Source organism: Rhinopithecus roxellana, chromosome 7, assembly GCF_007565055.1.
Source record: "Rhinopithecus roxellana isolate Shanxi Qingling chromosome 7, ASM756505v1, whole genome shotgun sequence".
Classification (NCBI taxonomy): Eukaryota; Metazoa; Chordata; class Mammalia; order Primates; family Cercopithecidae; genus Rhinopithecus; species Rhinopithecus roxellana.
The window spans coordinates 28,153,002-28,179,741 of NC_044555.1; the positions used below are offsets into that span (position 1 = coordinate 28,153,002).

The 26,740-nt window shown below is 44.7% G+C and overlaps 1 protein-coding gene across 1 annotated transcript; it reads right to left on the reverse strand.

Moving 5' to 3' along the window:
• Window positions 1-24,811, reverse strand: CHST7 (carbohydrate sulfotransferase 7). Its single transcript, XM_010376464.2, has 2 exons — window positions 23,070-24,811; window positions 1-633 (listed from the first exon to the last, which is right to left on the reverse strand). Exon 1 carries the CDS (start codon window positions 24,559-24,561, stop codon window positions 23,101-23,103), a length of 1,461 nt encoding a protein of 486 aa, XP_010374766.2. The 5' UTR covers window positions 24,562-24,811; the 3' UTR covers window positions 1-633; window positions 23,070-23,100.
• Window positions 24,812-26,740: the final 1,929 nt, after the last annotated feature.

The window sequence follows — 26,740 nt, forward strand, 5'->3', positions numbered from 1 at the left end:
GTCATTAACATGACTCCAGAGTCATTTAATAGTATAATTACAAAAACACCAGATAGAAAAATTTAAAAGTAAAAATGTGTTTCAGTTCATTAGGGTTCTCCCAGCTCAGGGAGAAAAATTACTTTTTAAAAGTCAGTTCTGGGTAGACAGAGCTATTTGAAGGACAGCTGGATGAGTCAGGTTAAAAACAATACTGCCCAGACCTATTATTTAATATTAAGTAATTTAATCAAGATAGACAGGACTGCAGTTGGCCCTTATTCACATTGATGTTTTTGTCCAGACACCTGCTGATGTGAAATGGTACCAAATCACATCTCTTCTTTGTTGTGAGGACGCCTTGTTGAAATGAAATGGCTCCAGCAGTGGCAGGTTCAGCCTGGGAACTTAAGCTCTTCCTATTTTACGGCCATAAATATCCACATTGCACTGTCACTTCCTTACTGGAAACTTCATCTCAACCAGTGCATCCGTCATTATTGAACAGCTCATGATATTCCTGCTCAGCAGAATTGCACAGCAGTTGGTAGCAAATCAACTCCCAGACTCTGACAGTGTGACAGATTGCCTCCACAGCGCTGCTTCTCCAGTGCTGAGGTAGCATGCCGAGTGCCCCAGTTCATGGTGACTGACCTGGAAGGGAAGGAACAAAGGATGTCTGAACTTCAGAACACAGAAATCCCCAGAAAGAAAGTCTGTTGGACCCTGACAACATAAGTCCTTTTAAATCAGCAACCTATAGTCTTCCAAACCCATACCGAATCAGTATCAATCATTTCTGGTTTGTGAAGACAGACCAGGAGATAATGACCCAAGAGGTCACTGGGTGAGGGTGAAGATGGGAAAACTCTGAGGGCGCCTCTGTTAGCATGGCTGTGCTTTCTGTAGCTGCTGTTGTGGAGCGCCTGCTGAGGAGAACAGGGCTTTCTGGGACCTTCTGGGTAGCGTGTGGGAGGAATTGGGATTGAAGCCATACCTTTAGGCACCAACCATGTACCCATCCATTCTTCACTCATGTACCAGTTCATATGTGCCAAATGCCAACAGCAACTGACAATTCTATACAACTGAGGCTGTAGACAGGCAGTGAGTCCAGCTTTCTACCTTTGTGGCACCTGAACTTTTTCTTCTGTCATTTAAACACATTGCTTGTGTCACTCTATGTGAGCAGTGGAAAGTGGGCTGACTCCAGTGTGTCTGTACTAGTCCTGTCACCAGTTTCTTGCTCTCCTGTGATCCTTCCTCTGATCCTGGATGTGTACCAAATTTGACATTTTCTAATGTAGTGAAACTGTCCATCAGCTTAATAGAACTACTAATGCAAAGTTTGGGAAAGGCAGTTTCAAGATGATTTAAAATGTACAACAAAGATTCACACTAAGCATTAAGGAAAAGCTAATTTCATAAATGCTTTGAGGCCTTTCTATAAGTCTTTTTTTTTTTTTTTTTTTTTTTTTTTTTTTTTTTTTTTTTGAGACGGAGTCTTACTCTTGCCCAGGCTAGAGTACAGTGGCATGATCTAAGCTCACTGCAACCTCCACCTCCTGAGTTCAAGCAATTCTCCTGCCTTAGCCTCCTGAGTAGCTATGACTACAGGCGTGCACCGCCACACCTGGCTAATTTTTTGTATTTTTAGTAGAGACAGGGTTTCACCATGTTGGCAAGGCTGGTCTCGAACTGCTGACCTCAAGTGATCCACCTGCCTTGGCCTCCCAAAGTGCTGAGATTACTGGCATGAGCCACTGTGCCCCGCCCCTTCCTATAAATCTTTAGTATTTTGCTAGTACACGTTTCATTAAAGGGCTATATATGCAAAGTGACCCCCAAACTCAGAAGGGGCTGAGAAACCAAAGAAGGAGGCAGAGAAGTCCAGCTTGTTATCACAGGGTGATTTTATCGGGGAACTTATGGACAGAAGTATGGTCTTGAGCAGCTACAAGGCAGGTAGATCTCCATGCCATTAGCCCCCACCCCCAGACCCAGGGATTATATACCAAAGGAAAAGGTACACGTGCTTCAGAGGAAATGAGTAGCAGTTTGATCTAAGAGCAGAATTTATGGTAAGGATGTGCTCTTACACAAGGAACAATAGATGAACTGGAAATCTCAGAGGCATTCCTGGAACCAAGGTTAATCACAAGTCAACATAGTGGATTAGCATCCAAGATGGAGTTACTTTAGCCTCCACAACAGGTTACTTACATAAAGAAAGAGCCACCATGTCAAACTTCACTCTTTAATAAAAACCAATTTCCAGATGGGCCAACTTTTTTTTTTTTAAAGACAGAGTCTAGCTCTGCCACCCAGGCTGGAGTGCAGTGGTGTGATCTTGGCTCACTGCAATCTCCACCTCCCGGGTTCAAGCGATTCTCGTGCCTCAGCGTCCCGAATAGCTGGGATTACAGGCATGCACCACCACGCCCAGCTAAGTTTTGTATTTTTAGTAGAGACGGGGTTTCACCATGTTGGCCAGGCTGGTATCGAACTCCTGACCCCAGGTGATCTGCCTGCCTCAGCCTCCCAAAGTGCTAGGATTACAGATGTGAGCCACTGCGCCTGGCCAGATGGGCTGACTTCTAGTTGACAAGATGGAATCAGGCACTTCTCCTTATTCCTCTCACAAAGTGTATAACTAAAAACTCCAAATATTATGTATAAAACAAAGATAAGAGTCTGAAGGGCGGAGAGAAGAAGGCCGACTGACTGGGAACCTTGGCAACTGAGGAATACCGTGACCCTGAGTTTTCGTTTTGCCGCCTCTATATCCTGAATGTTGTGTGCTAAAGAAGCCAGCAAGCCAGAAATGCCAATTGTGAGAGACACACACAAAAAGGCCCTGAAAAAAGCCTGTTACCTCTAGCCAAAGGATTGGGAAAGGTTCACTCTAAAAAGACAGAAACTTAGCAAAAAAAAAAAAAAAAAAAAATCCCCTCTCCTGTGAGCAAAGCCCTAGTGGGAAGCCAGGATCTCTGGACTGCCATCGTGACCTGGCAGTAACCAGGTGATGTGCCCCTTTCTCCACCAGTGTGGTGTCAGTGGAGGCCTGCTAAAATAGAAGATTTAAATAAGATTTGGAGATTTATAAGATAATTCTTCCAGTATCCAGGACAATAAAAAGAGCACTTGTCAAACCAAGAAGCAGGGAAATGTCAGCTTGAATGAGAGAAGACAACTAATACATACCAACGCTGAGATGACACAGATGTTGAAATTATCTGAAACAGATTTTAAGTGGCAATCATAAACATCCTCATTTAGCCATTACAAACACACTTGAAACAAATGAAAAAATTGAAATTCTCAGCGAAGAAATACAATTTTTTAAAAAGTTACCAAATGGAAATTGTAGAACTGTAAAATACAATCATGAAAATTTGAAAAACTCACTGGATGGGCTCAATAGCAGAATAGAGATGATAGACTAAGGACTTAGTGAAACTAAAAATAGAACAATAGAAATTATCCAATCTGAACAACAGAAAATAGAGTTAAAAAAAGATAAACAGAGCCTCAGGGGCCTGTGGAACCATAATAAATGATCTATCACGCATGTCATCAAAGTTCCAGAAAAAGAGACTGAAAAACTACTTGAAATATGGCTGAAAATTTCCCAAATTGGCAGAACACATACATTTACAGATTTAAGAACTTGAGTAAACCCCAAAGAAGAAAAACTCAAAGAAATCTACACCAAGCCATGGCATACTCAAACTTCAGAAAAGCAAAAACAAAGAAAAAAAATCCTGAAGGCAACTAAAGAGAAATGACACATTAATTATGGAAACAACAATATGAATGCCAACGGATTTTGTATCTGAAAGCATGGGGATCAGAAGGAAGTGACACGACAGTTTTCAAGTGCTGAAAGAAAATATCTGCCAATCCAGATTTTTCTTTTTCCTTTTTTTTCTGGACAGAGTCTCATTGTCGCCCAGGCTGGAGTGCAGTGGCGTGATCTCGGCTCACTGCAACCTCCACCTACTGGGTTCAAATGATTCTCATTCCTTGGTCTTCCGAGTAACTGGATTACAGGCACCCGCCACCACGCCTGGCTAATTTTTGTATTTTTAGTAGAGACAGGTTTCACCCTGTTGGCCAGGCTGGTCTTGAACTCCTGACCTCAAGTGATCCACCTGCCTTGGCCTCCCAAAGTGTTGGGATTACAGGCATGAGCCACAGTGCCCGGCCTCGATCCAGATTTCTATATCCCATGATAATATCCTTCAGGAATGAAGGTGAAATAAAGACATTTTCACTTGAAAGAAAACTAAGATAATTGTTGTCAATAGAACTTTTATAAAAGAATTGCTAAAGTTCTTCCCCAGAGAAAGGAAATGATAAAAGGAGGCTTGAAATATCACACATGGAGAAAGAACAACGGAAAAGGTAAAATATGAGTAAATTTAATAGACTATTCTCTTGAGTGTTTAAAATTATTTTTGATGGTTGAGACAAAGTAACATTGTATGATGTGGTTCTCAATATATGTAGAGAAAATTTTTAAGAGACTATTTAAGGGGCAGGATAAAGGAACCTAAATGGAGATTAGTTTTCTACATTTCAATGGCGGTAGTAAGATGTTGACACCAGTAGACTGTGATAAGTTATGTATAATTCAAAGAAACCGCTAAAATAAACATACAAAGAGATACACTCAAAAACACTACAGATAAAATGAAATTCTAAAAAATGCTCAAGTAACTCAAAGGAAGATAGGAAAAGGAAAACAAAGGAATAAAAACAGGGAACAAACAGAAATCAAATTGAAGTCCCAAAATATCAATAATTAGATTAAATATAAATGGTTTAAATATATAAACTAAAAGAGATTGGCAAAATGGATTTAAAAACATTACCATTAATTTCTAATGCAATGAGGTAGGTCGAAAGTAAAAGGCTGAAAAGGATACACCATACAAACAATCAAAAGAAAGGAAGAGTAGCTACATTAATATTAGATAAAATAGACTTCAGAGCAAAGAAAATTACCAAGGACAAAGAAGAATGTTACATAAGGTTTAAAGAGCCAATCCACAAACAAGACATAGCAATCCTAAATATGTACAGAGCAAATAGCAGAGCTTCAAATTTCCTGAAGCAAAAACTGAAAGAACAGAAAGAAGAAATGGACAAGTCTACATTTATAGTTGAAAACTTCAACACCATTCTTTCAACAAATGATAGACTCACTAGACAGAAAGTCAGTAAGGATACAGAAAGACTGAACGGTAACATCAACCAATAGAATTGAACTGACATTTATAGAACATTCCACCTATTAACAGTAGAATACGCATTCTTTTTAGGCATACATGGAACATTCACAACATGAACCTATCCTGGTCCACAAAACAAATCTGAACAAATGTTTTAAAAATTGAAATAATAATAATAAATTAAATAACCATAGTGTAATCAAACTAGAAGTCAATAACAGAATGATAGCAGGAAATTATCCAGAAATTTTAACATTAAAGAACATACTTAAACATAATTCACTGAAAATAAAACTATATTGAATGAAAATGCAACATCAAAATTTGTAAAGCTAAGAGAAAAATGCGTAACACTAGATACATGAGAAAGAAAGAAAGATCTCAAATCAATAATCTACGTACTTACCTCAAGAAACTGGATGATTTTTTAAAAAACCCAAAACAAGCAGAAGTAAGGAAATAATTAAGATAAAAGGAGAAATCAGTAAAACTGAAAACAAAAACAATCAAGAAAATACAATGAAACAAAAAGCCGGTACGTTGAAAAGATCAAAAAACCTCTATCAGCCAGGTATGGTGGCTCATGCCTATAATCCCAGCACTTTGGAAAGCCAAGGCGGGTAGATCACTTGAGGCCAGGAGTTCGAGACCAGCCTGGTCAACATGGCAAAACCCTGTCTCTACAAAAAATACAAAAAGTAGCTGGGTATGGTGACGAGCACTTGTAGTCCCAACTACTCGGGAGGCTGAGGCAGGAGAATTGCTCGAACCCGGAAGGCGGGTGAACTGAGATTGCATCACTGCACTCCAGCCTGGGCAACAGGAGTGAGACCCTGTCTCAAAACAAAACAAAACAAAACAAAAAACAAACAAACAAAAAACTTCTATCAAGACTGACAATAGAAAAAGAGAAGACATTACCAGTATCAACAATGAAACAGGGGTTCTCGCTACAGACCCCACAGACATTAAAAGGCAAAAAAAAAAAATTACTAAAAACAACGTCCATTAATTTGACAATTTAGATGAAATGGACCAATTCCTCAAAAAGCAAACTACTATAACTCACCCAATATGAAACAGGTCATTTGAAAAGTCCTATAACTACTAAAAAATTGAATCGTTAAAAGACTCTTGAAAAATAAATCTTGTTCATGTCCTTTGCAGGGACATGGATGAAGCAGGAAACCATCATTCTCAGCAAACTAACACAGGAACAGAAAACTAAACAGCACATGTTCTCATAAGTTGGGGCTGAACAATGAGAACAGATGGACATAGGGAGGGGAACATCACACACCGGGGCCTGTTGAGGGGTGGGGGACAGTGGGAGGGAGAGCATTAGGACAAATACCTAATGCATGAGGGGTTTAAAACCTAGATGATGGGTTGATAGGTGCAACGAACCATCATGGCATATGTATACCTATGTAACAAACCTGCATGTTCTGCACATGTATCCCAGAACTTAAAGTAAAATCAAAGTAAAAAGATATATTTTTTAAAAACAGAAATCTTGGCCAGGCACAGTGGCTCACACCTGTAATCTCAGCACTTTGGGAGGCTGAGGCGGGCAGATTACTTGAGGTTAGGAGTTCCAGACCAGCTTGGCCAACATGGTGAAACCTCGTTTCTACTAAAAATACAAAAACTAGCTGGGTGTGGTGACGCACTCCTGTAATCCCAGCTACTCTGGAGGCTGAGGCAGGAGAATCACTTGAACCCAGGAGGTGGAGGTTGCAGTGAGCTGAGATTGCACCACTGTACTCCAACCTGGGCGACAGAGTGAGACTCCATCTCAAAAAAATAAAATAAAAATAAAATGAAATATAGTGACAATACCAAATACTATGAGGATGCAGAAAAATTTGATCTTTCAGACATTGTTGGTGGGAATGTAGAAGGGTACAGCTGCTCTGGGCAACAGTTTGGTAGTTTCTCATAAAACTAAACACACACTTCCACACGATCCAGCAATTGCATTTCTGGACATTCATCCTAAAGAAATGAAAATTTATGTCCACACAAAAACCCATACACAAATATTCATAGTAGTTTTATTTGTAATAAACAATCCAAATGCCCTTCAATGAGTGAAGGGTTAAACAAACTGGTACAACCATACCATGGAATATTACTCAGCAATGAAAAAGAACAAACTATTATTAAACAAGACAACCTGGATGAATCTCCAGAGGATTACAACTGAGTGAAAAATGCCAATCTCAAAAGGTTAAATATTATATAATTCCATCTATATAACATTATTGAAATAACACAATTATAGAGATGGAGAACAGATTAGCGTTTGCCAGTGAAAGGGGTGGGATAGGGTAGGGTATGTAATGATAATGAGGGTAGCACAAGAGAGTTTTTTTGTGTTAATGGACTAGCTCTGTGTCTTGATTGTAGTGGTATTTACACAAATCTATATATAATACAATTACACAGATCTATACACACACGTACACACAAAATGAGTACACGGAAAAACTGCTGAAAATTGAAAAAGGTCTGTTGTTAGATCTCACCAGTGTCAATTTCCTGGTGTTGATATTGATCTACATATAAGGTGTTCCTTTGGGGGAAGCTATGTGAAGGGTACACTGGACCTCTTGTGCTGTTTTTGCAACTTCCTGTGAGTATATTATTTCTGCAGTGCCGTGATCATAGCTCACTGCAACCTCAAACTCCTGGGTTCAAGTGATCCTCCCACCTCAGCCTCCTGAGTAGCTAAGACTACAGGCACACCCAGCTAATGTTTTATTTTTTGTAGAAACGGGATGCCCTTACGTTGCCTAGGCTGGTCTTGAATTCCTGGGCTCAAGCAATCCTCCCACCTTGGCTTCCCTAAGTGCTAGAATTAAAGGCATCAGCCACCACACACGGCCTATATAATTATTTCAAAATAAAAAGTAAAAAAAAAAAATATATATATATATCTATGGCATTGTTTCTTTGTGCAACGTGTTGAGCTCTTCACTTGGGTTGCTTTAAAGACCCGGAAACAAACTTGGCAGTAACTCAGGATGATTTTGTCAATGACTTAACCAAGTGCTAAATGTTGCCAGGTCAGATCCCATTTCCCAACAAACTTTTACAGAGAGTACTACCAGCCCAACATCTGTACCCATAAGCAATCTTTTATATCCTTTTATTAAAAATCTTTGTATCTACCCAAAAGGCTGCTTTTCATGCAGGTTTATATTTTTTATTGAATCGCTGGCAGTACAAGGTGAGGGGAGGAGAGACGTGTGCTCTGAAAGAACTATTGCTGCTGCCGGGGTATTTGAAGAACTTAAATGAAGTACTGCTAATTCAGGCAGGGCAACCTCACAAGGTCCTTTCTTTCTGCATACTAGGAATGGGTTCCTATTCCCCCTTGTTGGCCTCTAGTTCCTGAATGTCCCTGAACTAGGTCAGGGATGCTTATATATCTTCCAGTTCTGACGTACACCTTCATGAGACCTGTAGCTCCCAAGTAGACCCTAAGTAAACTATCGGCTAATTTCCTACCATTTCTCAATATTTTTGGTTGTGTTTAAAACATAAACATGTCCATGAATTCTTAGTGTGATGTTTCCTCAAACTCTTAAGTCCCCAGTATCTTAAATAGAGGATTAAGAATTTAATTCACTCTTTTTTTCTTTTTTTTTGAGACAGAGTCTCTCTCTGTCCCCCAGGCTGGAGTGCAGGGGCACGATCTTGGCTCACTGCAGCCTCTACCTCCCAGGTTCAAGCAATTCTCTGGCCTCAGCCTCCCGAGTAGCTGGGATTACAGGTGCCGGCCACCATACCTGGCTAATTTTTGTATTTTTAGTAGAGACGGGGTTTCACTATGTTGACCAGGCTGGTCTCAAACTCTTGACCACAGGTAATCTGCCCACCTTGGCCTCCCAAAGTGCTGGGAATTACAGGCATTAAGCACAAGGATTAAGAATTTAATTCACTCTTAATCCAGATCCCAACTCTTCTTAATATTATGGGGCCCTGTTCATATGGAGCAATGAAATATTCATCTTTGGGTTCATATTTAGAATCCAAACCCTCAGTTTACCAGCCAGCTGCAGTTACCAAGTAGCTAGTTTTGTCCTTTTTTTCAGCTGCTAGATGTCTGACAAGGAAAAATTAAATTTTAAGCTGCTAAACTTCTTGGTTACAGCTGTTTCCACTTGCCCAGAATCTGGGGAGAATAAAAATGTTTGCTACTCTCTGTATCACCTGAAACAATCATAGACCCTTCTGTTTATTCCTAAGTCAGAACTATTTAAAGACTTATCCTGTAGTAATGGAAAATTCATAATAAAAAAACTGTCTTCATGCAATTAATCTCAAGAATTACAAAGGTTTTTATACACCATTGTTTTGAAAAGCACGCATAAAAGGTTTTTTGTAAAAAAAAAAAAATGTGACATTGAAGTGTGAGGTCATTCCTCAATATTCAAATAATTCAAGAATTGGCTTTCACTTAAAAAAAAAAAAAGCATGGGTTATTTATTTAAAGATTGAAAGTCATACTCCAATGAGTTGGGTGTAATTTTATCTCCTTTGCTACAGTTCCCTTGAGTGTTTGACCAGCCAGGCCCTAACTGCAGCTGGTTTACCTACTAATAGCCTCATTGCCATCAAAGGGAAACTTCATTCTGGGTTCATTCTGGGTCTATGGAGCCTGAATTGCAAGCAGTTGGTTCAGCTGAGGCTCCTGGGGCTACAGCAGAATAACTCAGGAAGACACGCTTTTAGCATTTTAATCATACTTTCTTCAATCTTTGAAGCCGAGAGGGGGGAGGGGGATGAATCAACTTCCTGCTGGCTTTAAAGTTAGAGAACAGAAGATTCAAGCAAATGAACTTGCAACCGGCTCTAGCTCTCTGAGTGGCCTTCCTGTGCCCCCCATTTCAGGTCAGGTAATGAGCCTAGGGCCTCCCAAATGAATCTGGGAACTTGCACGGGGACCTCATTTCTACTCCTTGAATTGCATTTGTCAATTTGGGCCTGCTCTTCTTCCTTTCAAGTTTTTCTTGGTCTTGCCTCCAGAACGTAAGTGCCTGTGACTGGACTCCGAGGTATCCTGTCCCTGCCCACACACTTGCGCCAGGTGAGGCACCCTGCGTTGACTACCAAAACTACTTCACAGATGCTAAAAGTTGGTGCTGGCGCTTAGCATTTGAGAGAGCTGAGATTTCCGGGTATTCAGAAGCTCCTGTTATCACCAGCTGGATGACTTTCCAGCCTATTGTAACAGCCTTCCTCCTGGACCATCTCCAGAACAAATGGGCTAAGGAAGGGCTTGAGCATCTTTTGCAAGGGCTGTGTTCTTATGGGGTCTTCTCCCAGCATCCTAAACTGAAACCACACTTTGTGGATGATGTTAATATCTGTTATTATCTGTTGTTATCTGTTAACCCAGGTTAAGCTTTCTTAACCTTCCTGTTTTCACTTCAAATTAGCAACTACAGTGCCAAGGAAAACGGAAATGAGTGACAATGTTTACAACAATAGCACCATTAAGTTGTTTTTTAAGGGAGCTGCTTAGGGATAATGTTAAAATAATATTTGAAATAGCAGAAATCTCGAAGTACATTCCCTCATTGTGACTCCAAAGCAAAATGTAATAGGAGACATTTAGTTTGCTAATATAACTGTACCCCTAGATAGCCTGGAAACGTACTTTGAACAGCATTAAGTGTTATTCATAATTTCCAGACGTTTAATCTGAAAAAAAATATGTGACAGTGGCATGGGGTGCTAGTTATTTATACTTGCACTAGTCAATAACAGTTTCAGTCGTATTCAACTTGAAACAACTCTCCACTCAGGTTTAAAAAGAAACAGAGGCTGAGTCAAAACAAAACAAAAACAAAAAGACAAAACTCTGGACTGGGGAGTGAGGGGAGAAACTAGTACTTGCCTGGACTTGGATGGCCCCAGTGGAGAGCTGAAGAGACACACACTCCCGCCGTGGGAGGAATTCAATGTAAAATCTGAATCCATGTGAGTCATTCAAGCCCACAGTCAGCCAGCACAAAGATTAAATGGGCATTATTTTTCCTCTTACTCTAGAAAAGAATAAGGTAATAACATCTCTCCAGTTTTATGATAGCCACACCCCAGCTAAAAATTTCCCAAACTTTTGAGCTCACTTGAGAACATACCGATGCACACCAAACCAGTATTAATCAAACTTGGAAACAGCTAAGTTTGCCTAGTTGACTTTTGTTTTTTTCCTTTCGTTGAGCTCCTCCAAGATATAAATTTAGTTGGCATACCTAATTGCTTTTGTGAGTAAAGTTGCTCCCAATTCCAATAAAGAAACTGACTCAGTATTTGATAATACATATTTGGACAGGTCACCTGCAGATGTTTGCGATCCACTAAGTGAAGGTGGAAGGGATTTGGGAGAGCACAGAGCTGGAAGTGACCTGGAGCTTAGATCTGCAATTCAGGCTGCCATTTGGTCCCCATGGGGGTTATCAGTCAAATGAGCAGCTGAAGTGTCCCTACCCCCACACTGGGACTACCCAGAAAGGCTCATTCTTTGCCCTTGATCAGTTTTAAGATTCCCAGGTTAGAATGGCTAGTCAGTGTACAGAATCTATGGACCAGCCAAACTCTAGCTAATCACTGCAGGTATCTCTCTCCCTGCAGAGTGAGGCGGTATGTTTGTTCCACCCTTTCCTAGCCTTTCTTGTCCATGGTCTTGTGGGAGTCAAGTGGCTCCATGGCCTAGAGCAGGTTCGTGTTGGCATAGGACATTGGATCATGGAGGCCAGTCTATAGGATTGCTGGAGATTGCCGCACCTAGGATCAAGACATGGATTTTTCCTGAGCTCAGATATTTCTCTGCCCCTTTGACTGTTGAAAAATAAAAATGGCTGGGTGTGGTGACTCACCCCTCTAATCCCAGCACTTTGGGAGGCCGAGGCCGGCGGATCACTTGTCAGGAGGTCGAGACCAGCCTGGCCAACATGGGGAACCCTGTCTCTACTGCAAATACAAAAAAAATAGCCAGGCATGGTGGCAGGTGCCTGCAGTCCCAGATAGTCTGGAGGCCGAAGCACAAGAATCGCTTGAACTCAGGAGGCACAGGTTGCATTGAGCCGGTATCGCGCCACTGCACTCTAGCCTGGGCAACAGAGCAAAACTCCATCTCAAAAATAAATAAATACATAAATACATAAATATGTAAATAAATATGAAGTAAAATTATTTTAAAAGGCACTCAATAACGTTAGGAATTTTGTTATTCTTTGTGAGGGATGTGTACGTTTTTGGCCAATCATCTCATTTTTGCAAAATTGCCCTCTGTAATTCCTAGCAGCTAGAAAATGGTGGGCCAGGAGTGGTGGGTCACCCCTGTAATCCCAGCACTTAGGGAAGCCAAGGTGGGCAGATCACCTGAGGTCAGTAATTCGAGACCAGCCTGGCCAACGTGGTGAAACCACGTCTCTACTAAAAATATAAATGTTAGCCGGGCATGGTGGTGCATGCCTGTAGTCCCAGCTACTCCAGAGGCTGAGGCACAAGAATTGCTTAAACCCAGGAGGCAGAGGTTGCAGTGAGCCCAGATCACGCCACTGCACTCCAGCCGGGGCAACAGAGTAAGACTATCTCAAAAAAAAAAAAGAAAAGAAAAGAAAAAAGAAAAGAAAGAGAAAGTAGGAGGGTGCAGAAAGACAACAAAGAGGAACTTTTTTGTTGTTGTTTGCAGAGCCTGAAAAATGTATTGTATTCCTTTATTACATCCATGTTAGTGATATTCTTTATTATAGCAAGAGACAGATCTACTCCTCTTACTTCTAAAATCTGTATATTTAACATATGTCAGTTCTTGGTTGGTTGCCAGTTGGCCCTATTTTAAAAATATTATGTTGATTTTAGCATTTTTGGCTTGCTGTTCCTATAATGTCTCTGAGGCAGTAAAGAGTCCTTTATGAGAAAGTATGGTGTCAGTCATGGGAAAAGTGACCTCAAAGCTCTGGTACAATTTTTCCTAATGTCTACCTTATCTGTCTGGATGTAATGACTTCTTCAATTAACCTCTGAATTCCCTCCTAAAGCTGCTTATAACTTTCCTCACTTCATCGTCTTTACTGAAGAACTCACAGTCTTGATCATGGCTGCATTCCGCATACCTTACAGAGCTTTCTGTGATGTTCTATTTCAGGGCAGAACTACACGCTTCAGACCTTCAGTTAGGTTGGCTTCTTGGTCTCCAACCTGCTGGATACCATGACCCAATGATATTAATCAAACAAGCACTCCCTCTAGGCATTTGGATTTCAGGCCAGACTTCTACTTCTTACTGGACTACTGGCTCAGAAAGGACCCTGCATCTTCAGGGCACTTTTTTTTTTTCTTTCTTTTTTTTTTTTTGAGACAAAGTTTCATTCTTGTTGCCCAGGCTGGAGTGCAATGGTGCCATCTCAGCTCACCAAAACCTCCGCCTCCTGGGTTCAAGCGATTCTCCTGCCTCAGCCTCCCGAGTAGCTGGGATTATAGGCATGATGTGCCGCCACGCCCAGCTAATTTATATATATATATATATATCTTTATATATATATATCTTTATATATATATATTTTTTTGAGACGGAGTCTCGCTCTGTTGCCCAGGCTGGAGTGCAGTGGCGTAATCTTGGCTCACTGCAAGCTCCGCCCCCCAGGTTCACACCATTCTCCTGCCTCAGCCTCCCGAGTAGCTGGGATTACAGGCGCCCACCACCACGCCCAGCTAATTTTTTGTATTTTAGGTAGAGACGGGGTTTCACCGTGTTAGCCAGGATGGTCTCGATCTCCTGACCTCGTGATCCGCCCACCTTGGCCTCCCAAAGTGCTGGGATTACAGGCGTGAGCCACCACGCCTGGCCTAATTTTATATTTTTAGTAGAGGCGGAGTTTCTCCATGTTGGTCAGGCTGGTCTTGAACTCCCAACCTCAGGTGATCTGCCTGCCTTGGCCTCCCAAAGTGCTGGGATTACAGGTGTGAGACACTGCGCCCAGCCAAGGCACCTTTTAACACTCCAGAAAGGGCTTCGATTCCATAAGCAAAACATGTCTACCTCAGTGGCTATTTTCAGAATGTGACTCTGCAGCAAAGTTCTTCCTTTCCCGTCCATTTCATGGGAGGGGAATCTGCTGGCACAGAATATAGTCATCACTGAAATCAAATGTGGTGGCCCTCTTTCACAGTCTCTTAATCTCTGAATTTAAAAATATTCACCATCAGAAGAACTGGAAGTTATTACGTTAAGTGAAATAAGCCAGGCACAGAAAGACAAATATTGCATGTTCTCACTCAGATGTGAGCTAAAAAAGTTGATCCCACGGAGGTAGAGAATAGAATGGTGATCACCAGAAGGCTGGAAAGGGTGCAGGGGTTGGCGTGGAGACAGATTGGTTAAATGGGTATGAACATACAGTTAGTTAGAAGAAGTTCTAAGTTCAATAGCAAAGTAGGGTGACTACAGTTAACAACAATGTATGGTATATTTCAAAATAGCCAGGAGAGAGGGCTTGAAATCTTCCCAATACATAAAAATTATAACATTCGAGGTTATGGGCACCCCAAATACCCTGACTTGGTCATTACACACTGTACCTGTAACAAAAAAATCACATGTACTCCATAAACATGTACAAATATGTATCCATAACAAAATTTTAAAAATATTTATCATCAGCTGATGCTCTAATTTATTCTCAGCATCCAGCAGGGTGGTCTTAATTATGAACAAGGTCAGCTGCAGAAAATGTCAGATCTGGCCACTGGCTTGGTGCCAGGGTGCCAAGGGGGTTGGGGAGCAAAGCTGAAGGATTCCAATTAGAGACACATCACTGAGCTCCACAACTTTTCTCCAATTAAAACTGCTTCCTATTCAATTCCCAAACAGTTCCCACTTGCCTGTGTACTTGAATTTGAGCCAGAGCTGTTTCTTAGTCCCTAGTATTCTTATCTTATACTGCACCTCAGCAGAAATGTCCCTTTCAATAGAGCAAGCTCCTTTTATTTCCACTATGAAGCTAGAGGCTGAGGAGCCAGGAGACCTCACAAACAGAGGGCTTCATTTATTAGTCACCTTGTTCAACTGGAAAATCAGACACAAAAAAGCAAGGCCAGTTTAGTTTTTTTCGTTTCATTCTTTTCTGGCCCGTTCATGCTGAGGGCAGGCTGAGACAAAGCATACTGAAGAATGTTAAACCAGCTGTTTGTAAATGTTTCTCAAAAGCATCACTCCCAACTATTTATATTACATTTGTATTCATGGGAAGAAAATCTCTGCCAAGACTTAAAAACAAAACAAAACAAAACAAAACAAAACCCTCTTAGAAAACCGTCTGAATCCTGCCTCAAAAACTGCAAATGGGCATTTCTGCCCTTCCCCTGCCGCGACCACAAACAGGACTCTCAGGAAAATAGAGAAAATGTATGAATGGTTAAACCTTATTTAAAATCAGCCTAATTTCCCCAGTGATAGGGTCCCCAAATTGTTGATGCTCGAGTCAATAGGTACAATCCCCTGCAACAGTACCAGAAGAAGGCCACCAGAAAAAGAACCTTGCTAAAACCTGATGTCCTGTGGAAGTGTGGTTTTCTAAAGGGATAATTTTTATAGCAAAATGTATCCATTTCTTCAAAATAATCACAAAAATAACACTCTCCAAATACATGTGGACTGTAGAAGGGCTAAGAAGTTGACTTCATCTTGGTGTTTTAGTAACTACAACCCAAAGTATGAGGCCATCACTCATCATCAGAGATGAACTGTAGGGTCAGAGAGAGCCAGGATGCCAGCAGCAAGAATTTTCCACTCATCAAACTGGCCAAGATGAAAAAATGAAATCAAATCCATGTTGTTGAAAGTCTGGGAAACAGAAGCTCGAAGAAATTGCTGGTGGTAGTGAATGCTGGCTGACTTTGAAGAACATTACCTCTCAAAATGTACAAAGCATATACCATTTGCTATATAAGGTCACTCTGCTACAGGAATTTTTCTGACAGATATACTCACATGTATGCAAATACAAGGACCCTACTAGAAATGCAATGAAATAGAGCACAAAACTATAACAACTAAATGCCCTACAGTATGGAACTAGGAACTACTTAAATATGTTATAATACATTCCTACCATGAAATACAATATAGCTATTAAAAAGAAGATGAAATGGGAAGATTTCCAAAGCAGTAAGTGAAAAAAGTGCAGAACAATAAATAGAGTTCAATCCCATTTGTGTATAAAAAGGCTATATTTTTCTGCTGGAATTTGCATAAAACATTTCTAGACACATACCACAAGAAATGTTGTGGCTGCTTCTAGGAAGTGAGACTGGCAGGTATTTTATAAACTTCGATCCTGTTAAATTCTATTTTCAGCCGGGCACAGTGACTCACACCTGTAATCCCAGCACTTTGGGAGTCTGAGGCGGGCAGATCACCTGAGGTCAGGAGTTCGAGACCAGCCTGACCAACATGGAGAAACCCTGTCTCTACTAAAAATACAAAATTAGCTGGGCATGGTGGCGCATGCCTGTAATCCCAGCCACTCGGGAGGCTGAGGCAGGAGAACTGCTTGAACCCAGGAGGTGGAGGTTGTGGTGAGCCAAGATCGTGCCATTGCACTCCAGTCTGGGCAACAAGAGCGAAACTCTGCTTCGAAAAAAAAAAAAAAATTATATTTTTACTACATGCTTATATTATTTCTACAATTTTTTCTTTTTCTTTTTTTTTTTTTTTTTTTTTTTGTGAGACAGAGTCTCACTCTGTCGCCCAGGCTAGAGTGCAGTGACGCGATCTCAGCTCACTGCAACCTTCGCCGCCTCCCGGGTTCAAGCAATTCTCGTGCCTCAGCCTCCTGAGTAGCTGGGATTACAGGCACGTGCCACCATGCCCAGCAAATTTTTGTATTTTTAGTAGATATAGGGTTTCACCATGTTGGTCAGGCTGGTCTCAAACTCCTGACCTCGTGATCCACCTGCCTCAGCCTCCCAAAGTGCTCGGATTACAGGCATGAGCCACTGCACCCGGCCCTTATTTAATTTATTATTATTATTATTATTATTACTATTATTAGGAGACAAAGTCTGGCTCTATCACCCAGGCTGGAGTGCAATGGCGCAATCTCAGCTCACTGCAACCTTTGCCTCCAGGGTTCAAGTGATTCTTCTGCCTCAGCCTCCTGAGTAGCTGGGACTACAGGTGCCTGCCACCACACCCGGCTAATATTTATATTTTTAGTAGAGACGGGGTTTCACTATGTTGCTCAGGCTGATCTCGAACTCCTGACTTCAAGTGATCTGCCCACCTCAGCCTCCCAAAGTGCTGAGATTACAGGTATGGGCCACCACACCTGGCCTGGAAATCCTTTTAATTTGACTTCCTCTTCTTATTGGTAAGAACACTAAAGCTGAAAAGGTTTAGGGACTTGCCAAAGGTCAATTAAGTAGTAACCAGGAGAGGCAGGCCCTGATGCCTGGGTTCCCATGCCATAATTCAAAAACTGACTTCATATAGAAAGCAAGGAATGACTGTTACTACTTTATGTCCACCCCTTGCTTTGTAGGACCAGCCTCCTTCCCTGTTCACTCATCAGACTTGACAAGTCTTGACTTTTCCTTAACACCATATCCATTAGCTGAGGGGTCCTGCCAGGGAAGGCAGGCCCAAATGGGAGCTCCGAGAATGCCTTGATCAAAGGTAGCATTAACCTCACAAGGAGCAATAATGATTTGGACATGGATGTGTTTTAAAAAATTGGTCACACCTTATGCAGCCCTGCTACTCAGGTACCTATAAATGTGCACACACACACGCACACACACACACACCATCCTAACTTCCAGTTCTCTGGCTCAAACCTAGCACCCAGGGTGATATTCTATTAGGAGTCTGAAGAAATTTTGTTGAATGAGAAATTCTATATAGGAACAATGTTTCAAAAATGCCCATTCTGGGCCGGGCGCGGTGGCTCACAACTGTAATCCCAGCGTTTTGGGAGGCCGAGGTGGGTGGATCACGAGGTCAAGAGATCCAGACCATCCTGGCCAACATGATGAAACCCCGTCTCTACTAAAAATACAAAAAAATTAGCTGGGCGTGATGGCATGCACCTGTAGTCCCAGCTACTCGGGAGGCTGAGGCAAGAGAATTGCTTGAACTTGGGAGACAGAGGTTGCAGTGGGCCGAGATTGCACCACTGCACTCCAGCTTAGCAAGAGCAAGACTCCGTCTCAAAACAAACAAAAAAAAAGCCCATTCTTTAGCAGTCTGTGTGTAAGCAACAGCTTCACTTTTCAGTGATATTTGTTTCTGTTTTGAGACAGGATCTCGCTCTGTCATCCAGGCTAGAGTGCAGTGGCACGATCATAGCTCATTGCAGTCTCGACTTCTTGGGCTCAAGCGATCCTCCTACCTCACCCTCTCAAGTAGCTGGGACTACAGATGTGCGCCACTACCCCCAGCTAGTTTAAAAAAAATTCTAGAGAAGGTGAGGGGGTGGCTCGTTATGTTGCCTAAGCTGGTCTTGAACTCCTGGCCTCAAGCGATCTTCCCACCTCAGCCTCCCAAAGTGCTGGGATTACAGGTGTGAGCTACTGCACCTGGCCTCAGTGATATTTATACATAAGCCTATATAAAATGTTTAGGGCCCAGTTTCCTGATTAAAATAGAAGGACTTTCAAAATGATTTGGTGGTGGTTGATTATTTCTTTTTCTGTTTACATGATTTCTTTAGAAAGAAAGCTTCCCAATTGTTAGGGTTCAAATTACAGGGTGTTTGCATTCTTTCCTAATTTCTTTCAAAGGATACATATGTTATGTCAAGGGCAAAGATCAAGGTGCCTTAAATGCCTAGCGGGATGAAACCTTGGGACCTACCAAGGGCAGACATTAAAGGGAGATATGCTGAAAAGGATAGGATAGCACATCAGTCTGTTCAGAACAGTGACGGATAGTGTACAACGATGGATTATTAGATAATGAGCTACAGACAACAAAGCATTTGAAGGCATGTGAGAGGGTTATAAATGGACCCGTGTATAATTGAGGACATTTTCCCCTTTCCATAATAACACTCCACATCTGCTTGGCACTTCATAGCTCCAAGTTCTTTCACATAAATGACTGTAGCAAGCAGTTCAGTGCTCATTGACATCCCTTTATTCCCCATCCTGATCTTGTTCCGGTGGCAGCCTTCTGGTCCCCTCTGGCCCAGCGGATGAACCATGACTGGTTCGAGTCAGGGGTTCTCAGCTTTAGTTATAGAGTAGGATCATCTGGGGAGCTTTTCAAACATCCCAGTGCCTGGGTCTGGGAACTCCACTCCAGACTACTTAAATCAGAATCTCGGGGTGGAGCTCAGGCATTGGCATTTCAAAAAATAAAATAAAAAAGCTCCTCAGGTGAATGTAATGTTCAGTCACGGCTGAGAACCGCTGGTCTAAGCCAATCACAATGCTCCCATTCCCTTTCACCAATGATTGGGCTAGGACAGGCTGTGTAACCCAGTTTTAGCTAATGAGATGTAAAGCGAAGTCAGTTGGTAAAGGGGGTTCTGGGAAAGGTTTTATAATTTATCAAGGCTGGGTGCAATGATTCACATCTATAATCCCAGCACTTTGAGAGGCCAAGGCGGGCAGATCGCTTGAGCTCAGGAGTATGAGACTAACCTGAGCAACACAGTGAGAGCCCCCACTCCCCGCCCCATCCCCAATCTTTGCAAAAAAAAAAAATGTTTTTTTAATGAGATGGAGTGGTGGTGTGCACCTGATCTGTAGTCCCAGCTACTTGGGAGGCTGAGGTGGGAGGATTGCTTAACCCTGGGAAGTTGAGGCTGCAGTGAGCCATGACACTGCACTCCAGCCTGGGTGACAGAGTGGATGTGGTGGTATGCACCTGTGAGCCCAGCTGCTTGGGAGGCTGAGGTGGGAGGATCACTTGAGCCTGGGAGGAGGAAATTGCAGTGAGCCAAGATCACAACACTGAACTCCAGCCTGGGTGACAGAGTGAGAGCGTCCTCTCAAAAAAAAAAAAAAAAAAAAAAAAAAAAAGAGCATGGCAGGAGGAAAAACCCCTCCACCCCTAACCGGCTAGATAGCTTCCTTCCTTTTTGTATTTTAATAACCCTGTGTCATTGTGTGAAGATGTGATGCTTGGAGCTGTGGCTATCATCTTGTGACAGTGGGAAGATAAGCTGGTGAATAAAAGCCAAGATGTAAAAGAGAGAAAGGGCCTAGGTCCTTGGTGACTTGGTTCAGGGTGCTACGGCCCTCACCCAGACCAGAAAAAATTTCACTGACTCCCTCACTGCCAAATCCTGGCCATTGGGTATGGACCATCCAGAAGTTACTCAGGTTAATTCACATGTGGTCTCTCTCCTCAGATGAGCCGAGGGCATCCTGAGATGCCCTGTGGGGAGGATGGCTGTAAAGTCATCCGCTTTCCAGTGTAGGCACTGTTGGCAGCTCAGGGATATTTTATTCGTTCAGTGGTTGGGACATATTAGTAATAAAGCTGAGTGTGTTTTCCACCTCATACTAGCCTGGCTGGAGTATCGGGGTGCTGCCAGGGAATGCCAAGGTGGGGAGCAGGTGAGGAATAAAAGAGAAGATTATGAGCTGTGGAGTCCAACACCAAACACTGTTCCACCCTCACCAGCCCAGGTATGACTTTGGGCAAATTACTTCTCTGAGTCTCGAATTCCTCATCTGGAAAACTGATATAAATGATATATGTATAATGCCTAACTCAGTGCATGACACATAGCCCTTTGGTAAGGATCCATCCTCCTCCCTTCTCCTCCCTTCTCTAGAGTAGAGCGTGACAAACTTTTGGAAAACCCATCAGTGCGTTGGCAGTAACGTTATCTTCCTAGGAACCAAGAATACAAGCATTGTAATCAATCCACTGATTGGTGCTAAGTGCCCAATGCAGGAGGAAGGACTCAGTCATTAAAGTCTGGAAGAGCCTAAAGCTTACTCCCAGATGTCCCTGCAGGCCTGCAAAGGAAGCCCCGTCGGCCTTCCAAACAGCAACACCAGTGTCTTCCCTCACAGTCACTGTCACCCACACAGACTCTAACTTCCTAGAGGGCAAAGACTCTCCTCTACCCTCCTCTGTATTCTCTTTAATGCCTCACCCCAACCAGTACTCAAATAGATGTTAGTAAAAATGAAAAAAAAAAAAAAAAAAAAAAGCACAAGTTTCTGGGAGATTGTCATGTCTTAAAGCCATAAATGCACAGCATTCGCCCAGGGGAGGAGTTCCCTGAGGCCTGTGAAGAAGGGTTAGGGACAATTACTGTTGCATCTGTAAATACAGGATCAGCAGATGAAAGGATGTTTTTGTTAAGATGTGACAAGTCACCCTGTGCCTTACCTTCCATCACTCTGGATATCAGGAAAGAACACAGAATTCCTAGCAATTACAGAAACTGACTAAGAAAACCATTTGATTACTGGGAGAAAAATTAGTCAGCTTCTGAAATCACTCTGAAACCCTGGTTCTGTAACAACAACAAAGTCCCTCTTCATTAATATCTTCAACGTTTGTCCTCAGAGCTTCATCTCAGGGGAATGCTGAATTACACTATAAAATAATGAATGGAAACTTAACTCACTTCCGCCCACCCAGCACTGCTTTTCCTCCTCCTCTGGACTGACCGCACAGTGCAGAAGGCGGCACCCTTCCAGCTCACACAAAGTTTGGGGAAACACACTCCCATGTCACTGACTCCTATGGTCAGCACTGTGCAGAGCAAACCCTTTCCTCAGGCCATACACTGACCCACACGGAACACATTTTGAGACTGTTTCAGCACTTTAGCATCTTCAGATATGCAGAGAAAAAACAAAAATGAAAAAAACAACAACAACAAAAAGAGGGGCCAGTGTCTTTTCACAAAGCTCCTCCTGCAGTCACAAACTGCTACTGCCAATTGAAGGCTCCATCTGTCAAACGGATGGGGTGGAGTGGGGGACAGCCCACCCCTGAGGTCTTGTCGACACTAGAGGAAGCTGATGTGAATGGGATATGGTCACATATCCTGCAAACGCCAGCTACAGGGAGAAGGGGGAAGGGAGAGAAGGAGGGGAAGGGGGAGGTGGAGGAAGAGAGGGAGAGGGGAAATGGGAGAGGGAAGGAGGGGGAGGGGAGACAGAGAGGCGCAAATGAGCCAGAGGAAAGCAAGTCTATTCACTACACAAGCGCCTGCGACACACAATATGCAAGAAGTGTTGCAAGAGCCGCCTGACTGTGCCTGCATGCTTGGAAACTCAGGAGAAAAGCCCTGGAGCCTGCGCATAAAACAGAAGAAAAATGAAACAGAAAGATTAGGGATAGGCAGGGTTAGAATCAATGCCTTTCCACCAAACTCTCTGCTTTTGGCTTTCTCTGTGCCTGTAAACACCATTGCAAAGTCTCCTCACAGGACAAACTGGCATCAAGATAACTCCATAATCATCAACCTCAAATGGTTTCCGAAATCCTATACTCCACATGTCAACTCCCAGTCTCACGGCTCATTATGACTATTTCAAACCTTCTCTACTCTCCTCAGCCCTCTGAAACCTCCTACTTCATATCGGGGAATGGGAGTGCGGAGACCTGGCTTCCACCTCAATCACGCTTAAATACCCTCTCTCATCTCGGGATCTCCCTCTAAGGAGGCGCAAGGCTAAGCTGGAGATTCCGATGAATCTACCAAATTCTACGAGCAGGACTTTCCCATCCTCTTGGACCTGATCTGATAGGATGGGATCCAGGATGGTACCCTCCCCGCTACACTTCCCATCCCCAGGCCATTCCAGGCTCCCGGAAGACCAGTCCCGGTCCCTGCCTTGCCCCGGCCACCTTACCCGGATCCGTGCCGGGGACAGGGATGGGAGGCTACGTGGTGCCATCGGCATCCATCTCCAGCGGCGTCTCCCCGTCCCTGGGCGGCTCCGCGTCGCCCTCCTCTCCGCTGCGAGGGTAGGCGAGCAGACGCATGGCTGGAGCGCAGGCGGCCTCCACCTGGCGCACCTGCTCTCGGCTCAGGCGCTCGCGCCAGGCGTGCACCGCCTCGCGGGCGTCGCGCGCTGACAGGTGGAAGGGCCGGTCGGCGCCATAGGCCGCGCCGCGAGTCATGTTGAGCGCGAAGGCGTCGAGCGCTGCGAGCGCGCGCAGCCCGGAGAAGCGCAGCAGGCGGCGCAGCTGGGCGCGTGGCTGCCGCACCAGGTCCTCATACCGCAGCCTCAGGTAGCGGCGCCGCAGCCAGGCGGGCGCACCGCGCGCGAAAAGTAGATCCCGCAGCCAGGCTTCGCAGATCACCTCGAGCGCACCGGTCAGGAAGAAATCGGCGCGCGGTGCGGCGGGCAGCGCGCGAGACTGGCCCCCGGGGCGAGCACCTACGCCGTGCGCCAGCAGCACACGGTGGAAGCGGTCGCCCCTCTGGCGGGTGCGCAGCACCTGGATGCTCTCGCGCAGCAGTCCCTGCCTAGACTTGAGGCGCGAGTTGTGCACCGCCCTCGGGTCTCGGAAAAGCTGCACCACCTTCAGGTTGAGGCCTGGGTCACGCAACAGGGGCACCAGCACGCCCAGATCGAGCAGGCGCACGTCCTTGATGACCACCACCGGGTACTTTCGGCACTCGGCCTCCAGGGCGCGTATCGCCACGGGTGGGCAGCTGCGCTCGCAGGCGGTGTCCTCGACCAGGCCCACCTCGGCTCGGGCACGGGGCGCGCCAGGACACAGTGGCGGCGAGCAGATGACCTTGTTAGTCCGCCAGCGGAAGAGGGCGGCCGTGGTAAGATTGGCCGTGTCCGGGGCGCGCGCAGCGGGGTCCCCCGGCGGCGCGTACAGCCGCAGCACGGAGAAGTCGCAGCGGAAGAGTGAACGCAGCATGTCGCGCAGCGCGCCCTGCAGGCTCTCGGCATCGCCCGGATACAGCGCCTGCCATAGATGCCACATAGGCTCATACAAGTAGAAAACGTCCGGGTGCTGGTTAAAGAGTTCGCCCAGGAAGGACGAGCCGGTGCGCCAGGTGGCATGCACGTAGATGTGCTGCTTCTCGCGAGACACCGCCTCCCCGACAGCGCTGCTGAGGTTGCTTGGGGACCGAGGGGACTGGCTCGCGCCCCCTTCCGCGGCGGCCCGCGCCTCTGCGCCCTGCTCGCGTTCGCCGGCCGCCGCCGCCTCCAGGCTCCACACTCCCAGGCTGCGCTGCAGTCCAGGGCAGTGCCCGGCGCCCTTGTCCCCGTCGCGGCCGCCGTCCAGTACGGAGGGGACGAGCAACAGCACCAGCGTGTACAGCACCAACAGCAGCGCGAACTTGCAGTACTCTCGGCGTCGCCGCCGCCGGCCCTTCATCGTTCACCGACCCTCCAGAGCGGGTCGGGCGCCAGTTTTCTCCCGTTCCTCAGAAATCCCGTCCTGGGTCCACTCCTATGGCCTCTCCCGGCCCCTCTGTGCCGGGAGGAGCAGAGCCGCGGGGCCGCGCATCCACGAGGGGAAACTTGGAAGGCGGTGGTGCTACTGACTGCGCCCCTGCCCTCTCCGCTCAGCCACCGGAGAGCCGCCTATTGGCCGACTTGGCAGCCGCCCGCCCCGCCTTTCTGCCCGCCTGAGTTCGCCCACGGCTCTGCCAGATCTGGGCGGGGCTGTAGCGGGGCTGGGACTCGGGCTCACCGAGCCAGACCCCCACCTTTCCCCAAACCCTCCGTAATGAAGTCTTCATCAATATTTCAGGCGAAGGAGGGACCTGTGTGTACAGAATGTACCCAGTAAAGGTCCATAGACCCCACCCGGAGAAGGCCACTGCCTCTTCTGTTTTATGTCCCCTGCCTAGCCATCGCTATTCTAGGCGGATAACCACTCGCCACTATCTATATCCAGCGCCCCCATCAGCCCTGGAGTGGATGTTACTGAGTTCTGGAGTAAAAGATACAAGATTGCATGTGGCAGAGTGGTCCAGGGGAGTTGGAGATACTACTGCATTCACGCAGCACATTTCATAAAGTCTAGCCTTTGTGAAATTCTAAGTGTTGCGTTCCTTAGGGTTTTTCACCAGCTGATGGGCTCTGCACATTCTACCAATACTCTGGGGTCCAGTTTGGTTATTTGTAAAATGTGAATAATTCTCAGTACCCATGTACCTCCTGGGATTGCGAGATTTGGGGGTTGTTACCACAGTATTACCCAGCCTATGCTGACACCTATGAACAAAAGACATTTACAGAATCAAAGTGGTAGAATGGTGACCTTTCTCCGGAGCTTGGTGTTTAAAAGGACCTGTAAGGAGAAACGTGTACCCAAGGATAGATGGAAAAGGGACAGGAAGTCCAAGAGGCAGATGAAGACTAGAGTCACTAAAATTCAAAACAGAACCAAAAAAGATACATTTTGCTCTGTTCATCAGGCCAATGAATAAGGAAGTGAGAGCTTTCACCAGCTTGGGGAAGGTGTTGTAAAGTTAACAAAACATAGAAAGCATATCTACTCATCTCCATCAGGGGAAGGTGTTCAGATTGGAAGAGTGAGAACATCTGCAACGCTCTCCGCTGGTCTTTTTCATCACGGAAGTTACTCCACCTGTGAAATCACTGACTCAAGTATTTCGTTTTCTTTCCACACTTCCCCTCTTCTTCCAGCCAGTTGTTCAAATCTTCCCTATTCTCCAACCGCCACTCTTTGACCACCACCCCCACTTTCTTCTCAGTTTTTCATATTCAGCTGAAAGATGCCATACTATTATTTTAATAACACTCCCTCCAATAAGCTAAGCTCACGTGCCCTCTGCCTTTTCATTACTCATCTAGCAAAATCCCCCAAACCCTGCTTTTGGCTTTCTCTGTGCCTGCAAACACCATTGCAAAATATTTCCCCACAGGTGTGAGCCGGGCACAGTGGCTCACGCCTGTAATCTCAGCACTTTGGGAGCCCACAGAACAGATTGGCATCAAGATAACTTCATAATCATCAACCTCAAATGGATGCTGAAATCTTATGTTCTTCATGTCACTTCCCAGTCTCAAGTTCCATGATGTTGATTTCAAACCTTCTCTAGTCTCCTCAGACTTCTGATACCCCCCTTCCCCCACCCACCACTTCTCAGCACTTACCTCCTACTTCATAAAGAAACCATGTTAGACAATCTCTCACTTTTCCACTATCAAACTTATATGCACTGACCTCTGTACACATCTCCTTTGTAGCAAGAATATGATTTTACAATATTAATATACAACTTTCCCTTCTGTTTTCACTTTTCCCTCCTCTCTGGATTGGTGGTTTTTTTTTTTTTTTTGAGACGGAGTCTCGCTGTCTCCCAGGCTGGAGCGCAGTGGTGCGATCTTGGCTCATGCAAGCTCCGCCTCCCAGGTTCACTCCATTACCCTGCCTCAGCCTCCCGAGTAGCTGGGACTACAGGCGCCCGCCACCACACCCGGCTAATTTTTTGTATTTTTAGTAGAGATGGGGTTTCACCGTGTTAGCCAGGATGGTTTCGATCTCCTGACCTCGTGATCCGCCCCTCTCAGCCTCCCAAAGT